Source organism: Primulina eburnea, chromosome 7 (assembly GCF_022965805.1).
Source record: "Primulina eburnea isolate SZY01 chromosome 7, ASM2296580v1, whole genome shotgun sequence".
In the NCBI taxonomy this organism is placed as follows: domain Eukaryota; kingdom Viridiplantae; phylum Streptophyta; class Magnoliopsida; order Lamiales; family Gesneriaceae; genus Primulina; species Primulina eburnea.
Window position 1 is genome coordinate 29,871,777 of NC_133107.1, and position 16,288 is coordinate 29,888,064.

General features: G+C 36.7%; 1 protein-coding gene and 1 long non-coding RNA gene across 2 annotated transcripts; one reads left to right on the top strand and one right to left on the bottom strand.

Annotated features, from left to right (window-relative positions):
- Positions 1–9,784: 9,784 nt before the first annotated feature.
- On the bottom strand, positions 9,785–11,534 carry LOC140836209 (uncharacterized). The gene is made up of 4 exons (XR_012119022.1): positions 11,400–11,534; positions 10,170–11,301; positions 9,917–10,085; positions 9,785–9,841 (listed from the first exon to the last, which is right to left on the bottom strand). It is a non-coding gene; the product is annotated as an uncharacterized lncRNA (long non-coding RNA).
- A 2,050-nt stretch (positions 11,535–13,584) lies between these two features.
- On the top strand, positions 13,585–16,121 carry LOC140837403 (subtilisin-like protease SBT3.9). Its single transcript, XM_073203539.1, has 3 exons — positions 13,585–13,919; positions 14,336–14,433; positions 15,897–16,121. Exons 1-3 carry the CDS (start codon positions 13,738–13,740, stop codon positions 15,971–15,973), a joined length of 357 nt encoding a protein of 118 aa, XP_073059640.1. The 5' UTR covers positions 13,585–13,737; the 3' UTR covers positions 15,974–16,121.
- The last annotated feature ends 167 nt before the right edge of the window (positions 16,122–16,288 follow it).

A 16,288-nucleotide genomic window follows, 5' to 3' on the forward strand; every position in this document is an offset into this window, starting at 1 on the left:
AGTGGTGATGCTAAGCGGACCGCACACATCGGTATGGATCAAATCCAATAACCCTTTGGCTCGCTCCGCATGGCCCTTAAAGGGAATTTTGGTCATCTTTTCTTTTAGACAGGATTCACAAGTCGTGAGAGCATTAATATCGGACATATCAAACATGCCAACTCCCACTAACTTGTTCATCCTTCTTAGGGATATATGACCTAATCGAGCATGCCATAATTGTGCCGAATTAAGAGTATCTTGTTTGCGCTTATTTGTCGTTGTTATCGTTTGGACATTGTTAAGTGGAATATCTTTTAATTTTAAGGTGTAGAGATTGTTTTCAAGTTCACCGGTACCAACTAAACATTCATTCTTGTAAATATTGCAAACACCTTTGCCAAATAAACAAGAATATCCATCAATATCAAGCATAGGAATGGAAATAATGTTTTTAATCAAGTCTGGTACGAACAAAACATCTCTTAATACAAACTTAAAATCATTGTTCAAAATTAAATAAACATCTCCCACAGCCTTGGCAGCAACCCTTGCTCCATTGCCCAACCTCAAGAAGGTCTCACCTTCCCTGAGCTTCCTACTTCTTCCCATCACCTGCAAATCATTACAGAGATGTGAGCCACAGCCGGTATCCAATACCCAAGAAGTAGAGTTAATGGAGATATTCACTTCAATGTAGAACATACCTTTGCCAGAACTCTTCTGCGCAAGATATTCCCTGCAGTTACGCCTCCAATGTCCAGGCTTCTTGCAGTGGTGACAGATGTCAACAGTCTTCTCAGCCTTTGCTGGCGCGGCTGCCACTAAGGGACTCGGAGTCTGCCTCTTCAAGGGCTCGCTCTTCTTGGGGCGCTGGAAAGAACGCTTCTTTCCCTTCCCATGTGGACCGGTCTTCGTGCCAGATGAAGAGCCCACATAAAGAACCTGCTTCTCCTTTTTGATTGTGGACTCAAAGGTCACAAGCATGTTCACCAACTCTTCAAGGCTGGGCTCGAGCTTGTTCATATTGAAGTTCACAACGAAAGAATCGAAAGAGCTAGGCAGCGATAGCAGCAACACATCAGTGGTCAACTCCGAAGGCAACACCAAATCCATGCCTACGAGCTTGTCCACGAGCCCAATCAACTTTAGGCCATGCTCATGGACCGAAGTCCCATCTCGCATGCGTAAAGTGATGAGCTCCTTTACTGTGGCATGCCTCAAAGGCCGAGTCTGCTCTCCGAAGAGCTCCTTGAGGTGCATATGAATGTCAGCAGCATTCTTTGCATCCTCGAATCGCCTTTGCAGCTCATCGTTCATCGAAGCTTGCATGTAACACTTGGCCTTCAAGTCATGGTCGCACCAATCCTTGTAGGTCTGCAGTTCCTCGGGACTGCAGTCAGTCGGAGCCTCATCAGGGGGCGACTCAGTCAGTGTGTATGCGATTCTCTCCGAATTTAGGACGATCTTTAAATTTCTTAGCCAAGTGATATAGTTTGGTCCGGTTAGAATGTGTTTTTCGAGAATGACGGAAAACGGGTTGCGAATTGATGACATGTCAAAGATTGTACTGAAAAGTAAAACAGATAAATGTTAATGACTATTTTAAAATATTTAATAAGATATAAAGTTTGGACTTTTACTTTATAAATAATCGCTCCCACTGTTTTGACATTTTCACTACCCTCTAGTGATAACGGGAAACACTTTCCTCAGTAGGTACGTAAGGTCCAATTAGCGAATTGTGATCCCGAATAATATCGGCCATCACAACTCCTAAAAGGTAGTTTCCAATTGCATCGCCATGCAACCCTCTACGTATTCTTTTGTCTCACGTTTGATTAGGACCCAATAATATGACGTCGTTCATCTTTACGTGTCAAGCCTAACCCATCGATATTGAACCTTAATGGACGGTCGCCATGAGTTCCCTCAATAATATGAGCCGAAATCATGGGAGTTCCACGTAGTTCACATCACCATGTCAATGGATGTCACAGCTTTCCGGCACCCAGGGCCCCCTCAATAATATGAGCCGAGCCCCGAGTACGGGTAGCGTTCATCATGTATCCATTGTCGATGGAAGACAAGGAAATTATAAACAAATTTATAATTCCCCTTTTCGGACTTGATATTAATTTTGAATCTTATTCAAAATGAGGGTTTTTAATTTTGAAAGGTCTCATCATTAATTTTATTTTAAAAGCTCGCCATGTTTGATCGTATGTTTGCCGGATTCATGCAACTTTGTTATTATAATAATAATAACGCACATACTCATTATTTATAACATATCATGCATATATTATAAATAGAAAACAGTACAAGGATGATCAATCGCCCCAAAACTAATGGCCCGTGTGAGCCAAACACGGGCCTAGGTCCAATCCTAGGGTAAATGCAGGGATGCAATGCAACTAAATTATTACATTAGCATCCAATATTACATGTCTTCGATCTTCATAATCACCAAGGCCACCATCTTCCAATCTTGATCTTCCACTATTCTAATATTTACATTTAAATATCCATGGCACATAGGGATACATCTCATGGGGGGTGGGAACGGGCCATAAACCAAGCCCACTTTATAAATTGATAATTATTACAATCATACAACACAAATATCCTAGCATACACCTAGCAAATTGGGCTTGGGCTTTTGATCATCCTTCATGCATAATATCACATATCATACACCATCAATCAATTATCACTATAATTAATTGATCCAATATTATATATCTTGATCCAATCACTAACCGCCACAATTATAAATTAAATCAACAAAGTATACAAATACCTTTGTCTACTTTCAAATTAATTTATTTATAATCGAATTTCTTGTAAATCACAATTTACTATAAATAATTAAAGTCCTACTTCAATTATTTATTTTATGAGAAAATATGTGCAACAATTGTAAATTTAAACTTAAGGGCCCAAAAGACATTTTTCACCAAAATATTTTGGCCCATTTAAATTTCACAAATTATGTTGTCCATCCAATGGCCCAACATCTCAAGGCCCATGACACTAAGATTCACCAAAACACTTTTGGAAACCCTAGTCGTCATCGCCGTCGCCGGAGCTCCGTCGCCGGATTCCGGCAACAAAAAAAATTTTTTTTTTTTTTTAAAACTGGAAGTTTCGGGCAGCCCCTTGGGCTGCCCCTCGGCTGCCCGAAATTTTCGGGCAGCCCCTCGGGCAGCCCTCGGGCAGCCCCGAAAAATTATTATTTTTTTTTTTGTTGTTTCAAAATTTCGGTCCTTGCATATTCTATGCACAAAAATTCTCAAGCGGTTAGAAATCGATCTCAACACAATATTATGCAAATATCACACAAAAACGTAACCTTAGCTCGGATACCACTTGAAAGCGGACCGGTTACGGTGGCCGGAAACGCAACGGAAGCAAAAATTTTAAGTTTTTAGAGCAAAATTTCGGCCACCTCCTTTTGTGCAATATTTACATTTCAAACACAATAAATCATACATAGGGTGTTTGTAGAAAGTTTTACCTATCAACCCCTTAGAGTTGATGAATGGCTCCAACTAAAGTGTAAACACTTTAGCTCTTGTATGGATGAAAATCTACAAGCACACCTACTTCCTCTTCAAGAATTAGGCCCACCACTTAGCTTTGTAAACCCCTTCAAATATTGCACTAGAAATATTTGAAGATTTATCAAAAAGAAGTGAGTATTCTCCAAGAAAATGAAGAACACAAGATGAGAGAAAAATATGGAGAGAAAAGCCTTGAAGTTTCGGCCAAGTGAGGAGGGAAGAGTGAGGAGTGAAGTCTAGTCTTGGGTGTGGGAAAAGTTGGGAGAAAAGTTGCATGCCTTTGCAATTTTTTTAATCAAAAAATATTCCACACCTCTTCACCTCCCAAGCATGCAAACCCTAGCATGTCTCACATATATTATATGGTTTTTAACACATTAAAAACCATAGACTAAATTTTAATTATCTCAAATATTTTTGAAATTAATTAAATACTACTTGAATTTATTCAAGTCCCACTAGTTAAATAATTATTTTAATTGAGCTCTACAAGACTCAATATTATTAATTCAACACTTGAATTATTTTTAATTATTTGGACTCTACTAGGTCCACTAGTGTTTAATTAATTCAACACTTGAATTAATTTAATTTAGTCTCCAATAATGTTTATGAAAATCACAATTTTCAACTACATTATTCACTTGGCCAAATTTTAATCTTAGGAACACTTCCATAAATTAAAATTTATATTTCTCTCTTAGAAGTTATACTTCTATTTTTCTTAACGCTTATAAACACATTTATAAGCCGTTCAACACATTGAACTATTTTACTTCTCATCGGGATTTACCAAGCAAGTACTTGTGTGGCCCTCAATGGTTCATTGATACAACTAGCCGTGGGTTCACATCTCTATGTGATTCGGACTAAACATGTCCTTATTCGAGCATACCCCAATTGCTCCATTCTTACTTATCAACTCCTTGATAGTAAGAACGTCAGAACTCAAGTCTGATAGTACCCAACCAATCACGTTAAACGCCTAGCAGCATCGCTTACGTGATTCCCTAGGTATCACATGATAGTGCCTGCAAGAACCATTCAATTATGGTTAGCGTACAGTACGGTCCCTTCAACTCATATATCCCGACCGATTCGACAACTATTGGTCTATCGAGAGTTGTCAATGAATCGATACTATGTGTCATGTCGTGGTTGCATCGATGGTGTAATCTATGAAACCCCTTTCATAATTACCACCATACTCTGATCAGAGATTTCAACCCACACATACATGAAAAACACATAGGATATCCATACCCGTAGGTAAGCGGTGAATCCCCGGCTACAATGCATCGACTCTTATATGTTTCGCCGTAACACCCAACCTTGCCACCTGATGACCCCATAAGAGTCGGTAAACAAGTCAAAGTGAAACGCTAGCATATAGAGTCTCAATGTTGTCCCGGGTCATAAGGACTAATGGTGTACAACCATAAACTAGGACTTTTCCACTCGATAAGTGAGAACCACTTGGAAAGTCCTTTCTAGAGGGTTGTTCAGTGCACTCTACCAGGAGCACCTATCTGCATGCTCGGACATCACAATGTCCCCTACCAATGAAACATGGTACTCACATCGCAGATACTAGTCTCTAACTCGAGCGGCCTTTATCCTTCTTAGTGGCGGCTGAATCGACTAGGAACGGTTTAGAATATACAGTATTCCAAATATGAGTTTCATGATACTCATCATATGAGCATCTCATATTCTTTCTACTATTTGTATATTCAAGGACTTTATCTATGCAACAAGCATGGGTATAAAGATAAAGATGCGCCAAATTAATAAATTGAAATATTATTAAAATAAAGATCGTTTATACAAAGAGTTTCATTGTGAACAGTCGGCCAACACTTGGCTCGACGTGCACCTACTCTAACAATATCAATACATATGCAATATAATCATAAAAGAGCAGTACCTGTCGCTATATCAACAAGTGTGTCCTGGGTCTGTTCCTCGATCACTACACCCAGATGATCCTGCTCCCCGAAATTTTCGGGAACCTCTCTGTGGACAAACTCTAGCAAAGTGTCCAGACTGTCGGCAGATGTTGCAACTACCAGTCACTCCCTGGCATTGCTCTGTGGGATATCTCCCTCCGCAAGTCCTGCAATAAACTCCAGTATAACTCGAGCTAGAACCACTAGAGCTAGATGAACCACTCGGTCCACTTCCTAATTTCTTAAACTGCTTCTTTCGAACTTTCAGCAACTCTTGCTTCCCACTCGTAATGCCACTATCAAATATGAGAGGGGATTGCTGTGTCTGGGGTTGCATCGCACACAACCTTTTTAGTTGTCTAATCAGACTCGCCTCCGCTCTCTTCGCTTTACTCAAGGTATCAACAAAATGGTACGGTCGCTGCATATTCATAAATGCAACTATCTCCGAGTTCAATCCTCTGATTAATTGATTCGCTACAGCTTCATCATTCCCAGCTACATGAGGAGCAAAACGCAGTAGAGTAGAGAATTTAGACATACTCTTCAATATTCATTTGACCTTGCCTCAAATTCTCCAATTCTGCTTTCTTGTCCTCTCGGTACGAAACTGAGAAAAATCTTCGATAAAATTCAGTTCTGAATATTTCCCACGAGATCACTGTACCTCTCTGTTCTAACATTCTTTTACTTGTAATCCGCCAACTCATGACGGCTTCTCGTCACTGATTAGGCACCATTTCAACTCTTTGTTCATCTGTACAATCAAGTAAATCGAACAATATTTCTATGTCATCAAACCAGTTCTCACAATCTTCCGACGTCTCGATACCACTCAGAATCGGCGGCTGAAATAACTGAAACTCTTTCAACTTTGTTTCCATCTGAGTTTCTGATACATCTATCTGATAAGATGAAGTACTACCCCTTTCTGAAATTCTTCTAGGAGGTATATCTGATATCATAAGAGTCAGTAATCACAGGAGATAAATCAATCTCAGTCCCTTTCTGATCAGCTTACCACTGATCAAGAATTGGTTCTGATTTATTTTCAAATTAGACATATTACCAAATCATTTCAGATATTCAGGTAACATGTATTTAAAACAGTAAATCGTACTTAGCATGCTAGCATATATAGTGTCAAACAACAGCATAAGAAATCACATGCTATCAATCAAAAGCAGGTAAGAAAACTCAATCTATCCCGCTCACTCATCTCTATCTCAGTGCTAAGGAACCTACAGTTCAAGGACCTACAGCTCTGACACCATCTGTTGTGGGAACCCGGACGCTAATCATGTTCTAAATCATAATTATGACTAATTAATCAATTAGTATAAACAGGGTCTAATTTTTTTTAACAATACAAAGCAGAAACGTAATGTAATTAAATTCAAATTACATATTAAACATAAACATACCATTATTGTATTATCTACAATAATCTAACTAGGTTCACTACATATCAATACTGAATCCTAAGTTGCTTTTGAAGCCCGGATCTCCACGCTATCTAGTCCAGCCTCGTTCTCTTCTTGACCCTGATCCTATTCCACCTGTTGACATGCACACATACAAAACAAGACAACAGCCGGATACTCCGGTGAGAATTACATTCTCAGTATAAACCATGTATACATGCAGTCATATAAATCATATAAAAGCATATAACAAACCTTCATAACATGTAACAGAATCAGAAACATGAAATAATATCAAGAATAATTCCTATTCTAAACATGTACCAAAATCAGGAACACCGATAGGCGTGTACCATATTCAGGAACATAAATTAACATCAATCGATATAAATCGATATAACTGTCACTTAAACTCGTGACTCTACGTTTTAGACTAGACTCAATCCTAGCCTAGGGATCCCGGTTTCCAAATGTTGGCATTCCATATCGATCACCAGTAATAGAAGAAATTCCGATTCTATCCACATCGATATGGTATCGATCACCAGTAATAGAAAAAGCTCTGATTCTATCCACATCGAGATAGTATCGATCACCAGTAATAGAAGAAGCTCTGATTCTATCCACATCGATATAACATCGATCACCAGTAATAGAAGAAGCTCCGACTATCCACATCGATACGGTATCGATCACCAGTAATATAAAAAGATCTAATTCTATCCACATCGATAGCCAAACATCCGGTGCAGACTTTGGCACTAACGCCAATACACTATCTTGTGACATCGTGCAATGTGCCCGTGGTGATCCCGCCACTATCAGGTACTTCTGTCACAAGATTACTCCTCTACTACCTGCTATCTATCAATCAAAAAGACAAGCATATCAATTCATTTATTGCAAATGTCTATGCAATAAAATAAAGTATGTGATTTAGGGAAACTCGAGCCAAACCTCACTCGAGTTGTGCAATCCCAACTCAACATTAATTTATACATTTATCTTCTCGGTATGACGAAGACGAAGTCCCAAATTCAACTCTGTCCATACTCAATCTGATAACGACAATCGAATAGGTATAATATCAATACACAACTCAATTCAATACCTGTTCTGATCAATATTCAAATCGAAATATATTCTGATCAATATCGAATCAAGATACAATCTAATCCATATTGACGATATAACGATATAATCGAAATTACTACTGAATCTGATTCATATTAATCTCCTGATGTTTCGACGGCATAATAATACAATCTCGATAACCCCATCAGTCCCAACATCACAGATATAATACCAGACTTCGTAATCAGTATCAGTAGGAATCATACTCTCAATGATGATATAATTATGATATCGAATCTCAATCAAATCGACTCCGAAAATCATAACAATTACATAAACAGTCTGTTTTTCAATCTGATTTCGATTCTATGATGTCTAACATGACAAGAACATCATATATGAATCCTATTCAATTCTGACAATATCATAATTTCAGAACATGTCTAAACGTAATAAAACTTACGTCCAGTTGTAGCTGTCGTCTCTAGGAACACGGTACTGTACTCGGATTCGAAAACAGACGGACGGATTGCTCGTAACTTCAATTTCACCCGAGCTTCCCTCGGCGTTTCCTCTCTAAATTCTGAAGAACAATTTGCTTGTATATACATATATATATATATATACATGTTGCTCCTCAAAAGACAAGTGGCTTCTTCTTGTTCTGCATGACTGGCGCATATGCGCACACAATTCCGCGCATATGCGCCGGGAGCCTTATCCGTGCTACCAGACTGCTCGCGCATATGCGCGCACTAACATCGCGCATATGCGCGAGACCTACTGTCTCCGCATACATTAACTCGCGCAGATGCGCGCCTTCTGCCGCGCATGTGCGCCAACCTTTCTGCCCTGCTCGGCGCATATGCGCCGAGCACTTCCTTAGGCTACTGGACACCTCGCGCATATGCGCGGGGTCTTCTGTCCACTCCGCGCATCACGTCGCGCATGTGCGCGAGCACACCTCCTTGCACATAAAATTCGCGTCTTTTCTCACCTTTCCCGGTCCACTCCGTTCTGTCTATAATTACCTTGATTAATCAATAAATCAATTCAAATTAATCTCAGATTACGGTAATCAAATTCTCGGGCCTTACACGTCGACCCGGTCTTTAGATTACTAATTTTATTAATGGAAAATAATCGTTCCAAAAAATATTATTTTTTCACCATCATATGTTTGTCATCAGTACAAAAGAGACACCTCACATTAACACCAAAAGGAGCCCAAGTTTTAACCTATTCTGTACTAAACAAATGTATTTTTCAATATTCCATTACCATCAGAAATTATAGTGGCGGCAACACGGGCTCGATAAGTGTCCATCTTCACATCTTGTTCATATGCCCAAATTTCTTCAGTATCACAACAGAGACACTCTATCCACATGCATGCATAAACGCCACAATCCAGAGATGTACCTTGTTGATGGCATCGTTATCTCAAAACATCATCACTGCCTATGGTGAATCCGGATATATGTGACACACAACCACTCAAAAAACGTGCCTGCAATAAATAGAATTGATTGAAAATGGAATAATTACTATTGTTGGAATATAATATTGTCATACTTACCATTACTTTAGCAGTCCCAACTGAAAAAGGGATCGTGAAGCGAATTAAAATTAAAAATTTCCCTTCAGATGCTTTGAAAACTAGCAAATACCAATGAAATATGTCATTAATTGGAAAAATGATATACTTGCAATTTCTGAAAAGATCTTCGTTTAGTTCATGCAACATCTCTCGTGTCGCGGATGTCAGCCTACCAATGAAATTTCCATACTATGTCTTGCTTATACATCTCCTTTTACCGTATCGTACCAAATCTTCAAGCACTTCCTTCTACAAATTCACAAAAAATATATTCTCATACTCCATAATCCAATAAGTTGAACAAGAACTCAATTTCATTCGCACCTGTACCAACGTGTCCATACAATAAGTCTAAAATCCATAATCCATACTTTTCTTTTGCATTATTCTCATGTACACGTTTATCATAATGCCACTGACGAGCTCACCAAACAAGAAGTCCCAAAACAAAGGTCCACTTAAATAAATATTCTCATCCATCCAAATTGTAACACTACATGAATAGAATACATAATTCATTACAAACAATGAGAAAAAAAAATTAAGAACAAAAATAAAATTTCAAAGATATACATACTTCAATTCTTCCCTATTCAGAAATTCTGTCAACAACTTCCTCTATTCTACAAAAATGTCTTCACTCCCACAAAAATCGCTTCTACCTTTGAATTTCAACATGCAAGTCTTAAGAAGACTATTTCCCTCATCAACATCTTGGACATAATTTTCCTATGTTGCAATATATTTTTAATATAAGATGCAAAAAAGATTAGCAGTAGTATAAATAAAAAAACTGACATATTATTGAGATCAAACAAACTATTCGGGGATTAAATTGTGCACCATTTCTAAGAAAACATGTTTTTTGGAACGCCTCTTCCATTTTGGTGTAGAGCTGGGTGGAGTCACAAAACTCGTGGGTTTTTTTCTTTTTCATACGATCACCCCTAGTCCTCACGGTATATACAATTGAAGATTGAAAAAGGGTGATCTTCAGCACTTCTGAAGTACCAATGCCACTTGCCAGCATCATTCTCATCATCGTCATTTGTTCCACTCCCGCTATTTCGACCAAACACAAAATTGTTTTCATCAAATGAAGCGGTTGCAAATTCAGGACCTAATACTTTGTTGTTCTCTATCTCACAATCAACATCAACATTATGCACCATAAAATTTGCATTAGGTTCAATTGTAATATTATCAACTGAAGGATTTCCAGAATTAGTTCTTTTCACTTCGTTATTCTCTTTATTACCTGAATAAATCCTTCAATCAGCTGCCCTCAGTTCATGGTTTTCTTTATGCAAATCAGCGACAACATTCTTCAACATTACGTCAACATCATCATCAAAATTATCGGCTACATTTTTTGTAGACTCAGCAGCACATTCTTTATCAATCTGCCTACCCTCCTCCCACTTTTCCTCAATAATCTCATCCAATTCTTTATCACTCAGCTCGACATCCTCCAACTTTAAATCAATAATCTCATCATTCTTCTTAGAATCCAATGATCTTCTGGCTACATGTAAAATACATTCTCGCTCTAATTCAACACATTTCTTTTTCAACATTTTCAGTTCATCCTTTTGTTTTTTTAAAATTTTTTCAAATTTTCTCACTTGAGATCTACCATTCTCCAGCTTCATTGCATGGTTTATGTCCAACAACTCTCTCTCCTCAGAGAATGGTGCAATTGGTAGAACCTGTTCACCAGTACAAAAAAAATTTATGTCAGTTCATCCATCCATTATATTTACAAAGCGAGATTACTTAAAATGAACTCGGATGAAATAAGACCAACTTGGGTTGAATCTATGGAATTCAAGAGCGATTCAGCTTCAACAAACTTCAATGGAATCTTGCTTTTTACCCATCGAAACAACCAAGAGAAAACATGTAAACCGGTGCACACTCCTAATACTGGAACCCTCTCATATACCCATGCCTAAAACAAATAAGAAAATATGAAAATTATTGAGAACAAATTTTTTTAACAAAAATAAAACACAATACTAATCATTAAACCAACAATGCTTCCGTCTAAATAACTTTTACTTCCGACGTCACGTAAACCTCGGCACAAAAATCGGAAGGCAGCATCTCCCCAAGCATACTCGAAAAACGTCGAAAGGTCATCGAGATAAGGGAAAATAAAACCAGGGGTTGAATAATTAAAAGTTGGGAATATTATGCAGTTGAAAACAAACAAGATAAAAAAACGAACAAAATCATCGACTTCACTGTTATCGTCACTGGCAGCAAGCGAAATTAATTTTTTAAAACTAACAGCACGTTTGGCATTAGTCACTTTTCCTTCAAATTGACGAGACAAAAACTTGGAATCCACTTTCAGGTCCAAATCAACAGGTTGTCCAACATGATTCAGACCGAGAATAACAGAGAAATCCTCTGAACTAAAAGATATTGATATATCTTCACCAACAACGAACGAGCACGAATCAAACTGAAAACTATTGAGAACATAATCAATTCTCGAACTACTTATCGCAAGGACATGGATATCAATCCATTTCGCAAACGGCGTATCTTTTATCCGACCAATTTGTTGTAAACCTAAGACATGCTTCAGTTTTCTCATCACGAATTTCAAGAAATGGGAGGAACAACGTGAAAGTAGCTTTGAACATAATTCATTTTCCTCCTTCTGCTCATTACCAGATTGAACAAGGTTCTTCTCAGCAAACTCTACTATTAAAAAATGAGAAAACAATCAAATCTATCTCTGATGTGTGTGTGTGTATTTATATATATATATATATCACGTGATTTTTTTTTACAAAGAATCTAGGCTAAATATAAACATAAATAAAGAGAGTCGATCAAGTATCAATCACATTACTATTAACATAAAAGTAACGTGGTCATTGGGGATAATTGATTCATAAAACCAACACTTTTAAACCTGATTTATAAACTTCATCTGTAATCTTCAGAAATATGCAATATAACTACAGAACCAACTTGATAACAATATGAAAAAGGAAACCCTACAAATTGGGGATAAATGTTCCTAATCAATGGGAGAAAATTTCGAGCACTCACTGTCCGAACAAGAACAAAATTACCAAACAAAATAGCAACATCATAAAAAGAGGATTCGATTTAAAAATTACAGAAATATACAAACCTGATTTCAGCTTTCTCTGATTTTTCTCTTTCACAAATTTCTTCACTATCTTTTTTCGTGGTGATTTACTCGTCCTCCTCTCCTTTGGTTCTATCATCTTCTTCAGATTCTTATACTCAAGTTTTTTACCCATTTTGTCTCTGTTGTTCGATTTCTCTGCAAGCTTTCCTCCGATTCACAGTGGCACGAGGTAGATACAGTTTGGGAGACGTTGGGAATTAGGAGGAGTAATGTCGGGACAAATACAATAGGAAGCGTAAAATAAAAAAAAAAAACAAATACGAGGGTGCTTAAGGGTTATCCAAAAATAACAAGGGGCAACAACGTAATTTCATGCCATTTAGGGACCTTAAACATATATTAAAATAGGTCAGGGAGTTAAAACTTATTTTTCCTGACATGGGGACTGGAAACACATTTTTGTTTACTTTTGGGAATTTTTGAGAAGTTTGCCTTTTAAAAAAAAACTGACACCAAACTTATTTGAAATGGCCCAGACTCGAATCTAAAAACAATTTTATATAACCCATCTCACCACTAAATGAATTCATCAATATTTAATTTTATATGCAAGAAAATACATAAAATCCATAAGAATTTTGAGTACGTCGATATTTATAATAAAAAAATAATATTTTTTTATGAATGACCCAAATAAGATATTTATCTCATAAAATATGATTTTTGAGACTGTTTCAAATAAGTTTTTGTCAAAAAATTTTATGTCGAGTTTAAATCTAATTTTTTGTTTGAATCGAGTTTTTATCACTAAATCTAATTTTTCATCAATAGATTGAATTTGAGTTGAATATGAGCATCTCTATTATTAAATCAGAACGAGATTCTTCTTCTTTTCCCTCGTTTTGCCCAATTCAACTCCTCGAGGCATTAATTAAACACACTAAAATCCTCAAAGCTTCTCGCTAAGAATAAAACCAAGAATAAGCATATCCCATTTTCCCAATCGAAAAAGACTCCCACAGAAAAGTTGATGCAGAAAATTCACGATTTTCTCCCAAAGCAAATATTGCTGCTGTTCTTGTTCCTGGTATCAACCATGGCCGCTGATTCAGCTTCTTCTGAAGCCAAAGTTCACATAGTTTACACCGAAAAACCTGAAGGCCAGGAGCCTGAAGAGTATCATATCAAGACCCTCACCTCTGTTCTCGGCAGGTTGTTATTTTGTTATTTTTTTTTAAAATTCGAATTTGAATGAAAAACTGTGTTAGATCTATCAAGTTTAGAAAAAGCTTCAATCTTTTCGGATCCCTTTGAAGGAAACTACGTTTAGTGATCTGGGATGGAATCTTGTGGTATTTGATTGTGAGTTCTTATGGGTTTGACTAATTTTTTTTTTTATATTTGTTATACTGATGATAAAAACCATTGGTGATCTGGGCCAATAATGTTTTTGTTTTTGACGGAACTAGTTTTGTGGTTTGATATTTTTTTATATGCATTTTTATGGGTTTTTGTTTGAACCTTTGATGATTATTTTGTCAAGATCGAAGATAAAGGTGTGTGTACTTTTCATGAAAATCTTTATATTTGGTGGTATGTGAAATTGTTTTTGAAATTTTGGTTAAAAGTGAGGATGCTGCAAAGGAGGCTTTGGTGTACAGTTACAAGCATGCAGCCAGTGGGTTCTCAGCTAAGTTAACTCCTGAACAAGTCTCTCAGCTTTCAAGTAAGCTTTTTTTTTTTCACCCTATTCTTTTGCTGTGGGTTAATGAATTGATAATAATTTATCTGTTGATTTTTGGTGTCTTAATTCATAGCGTTGCGTCATTTGCGAAAGTAGATTTTTATATGATTATGCTGCTTCTATGATTTGCTGTGTTGGCTACAACTATAATTTGTATGTAACTTGAATATATGTTGTATCCAAATTAAGTTAAGAAAAAACTTCGGACATGGCCGCGCAGAGCATCCGACAAGTTTTGGATGCAACCAGCATTTCTTTTAACATTTATAGGGCAATTATATTTTCTGAAAAATAATTTTTTAGCAGTTCCTGTTCATTACATGTATTGTATGATGATTTCAAAGCTTGGAAAAGATTTATGTTTTTTAGTTTCTCATTGGTATATCTTTACCGCTGCATATTTTCAAATTTTGATATATATAATTAATATTGTTGTTATCGCATGCGTTTTTGTGTGTGTATGTGTATGTGCACATTTTTGCCATACCATGCCTTAAATTTTTTTTAAAACTTCGCTTTGTGTAACTGTGTCTGTGTCTATGCTACATAGTTGTTCACTTGTTTGTATTCCTTTTGTGTTTTCCTTCATGTTAAATGTATGCATGTGTATGCATTTATATATATGTGTATAGTGTTAAACAAACTAGCGTATACTTTTGTGTTTCTTGGTTCTCAGCATTTTTCTCTCATGGGTATACAGCATGGGTGAGAAGGATCATTGCCTCTCAAATGAAAAATAATTAAAAAAAGGAGTTTCAAAAACGCTTTTCTTGACCCTTCAAAAAGTTTGAAGTTGCTATGAAACTAAATTCTTTCTCGGTTGCTGGACTACCTTGGATTTGTCTCATATTCACGGTCATAGGATCTATGTTTGAGTTCAAAACTTCATTATTCTGCATGATTGGACTTTTGAAAGCCAGAGGAAAAAAGTTTGAGGGACCTGAGTAAATCTGTTACCAAAGCAAGGACAAGGCTGACTTATTTGCTAGCAGATCGAAATTTGTCTTGGTTATATGAATGTTTTGAACAAAAATCGACTGGAATTTATGGATGAATTACACATAGTATGCTTCAGAGAAAGACTTGGATTTAAACTTTAGATATATCTCTTATTCTAATCTTTTGGTCTTGTTTGGATTTTAGATGTATAATGGAGTCTCAGGTTGTGCTTAAAGCAAAAACTATGTGATCCCTCTGCCAAGAAACTAATATCCTTGCTATATGGCACCAAAGATGAAATTTATCTATTTTAAACGAGAGGATACATATATTTCACAAAAGTTTAATTTCGTCTCTAATATTTAAATGTAACACACGCACAGATTTTTACTCTCATTCTAGTCTTTTTTCTAATCATAGTTTTTATGTCTGTCTCATTCTGTTCATTTTCATTATTACACTAAATCTACTTCAATATACTGATAAAAGTACGATACAATCTGCAGAACATCCGGGAGTGCTTCAAGTCGTCCCTAGTCGAAAACTCGAGCTTCATTCTGAACATGGGAACACTCGCGCTTGAAGGCTTAGTGCTCTATCAACGTTAGTACTACATCTATATGTATATATGACCTTGTTTCAAGAATCATCTTGTTCTAAATAACATCTTGTACTAGGTCTTCAATAAAGATACATGAATCGTTTGAATGTATGTGGGCTTTATTTGTGTTTGTTCGGAGCATTTTTTGATTTGCTTAGTTGTTGTATTTATCTTTTATTGATTCATATCAATATGCTCGTTCCATGAACACAAAATCCAAGTGAATGACTGTTGGAGAGAATTGGAAGTCTAGATTAGGCTGTCCAACGAATTCAATTGAAACAAAGACTGATAATA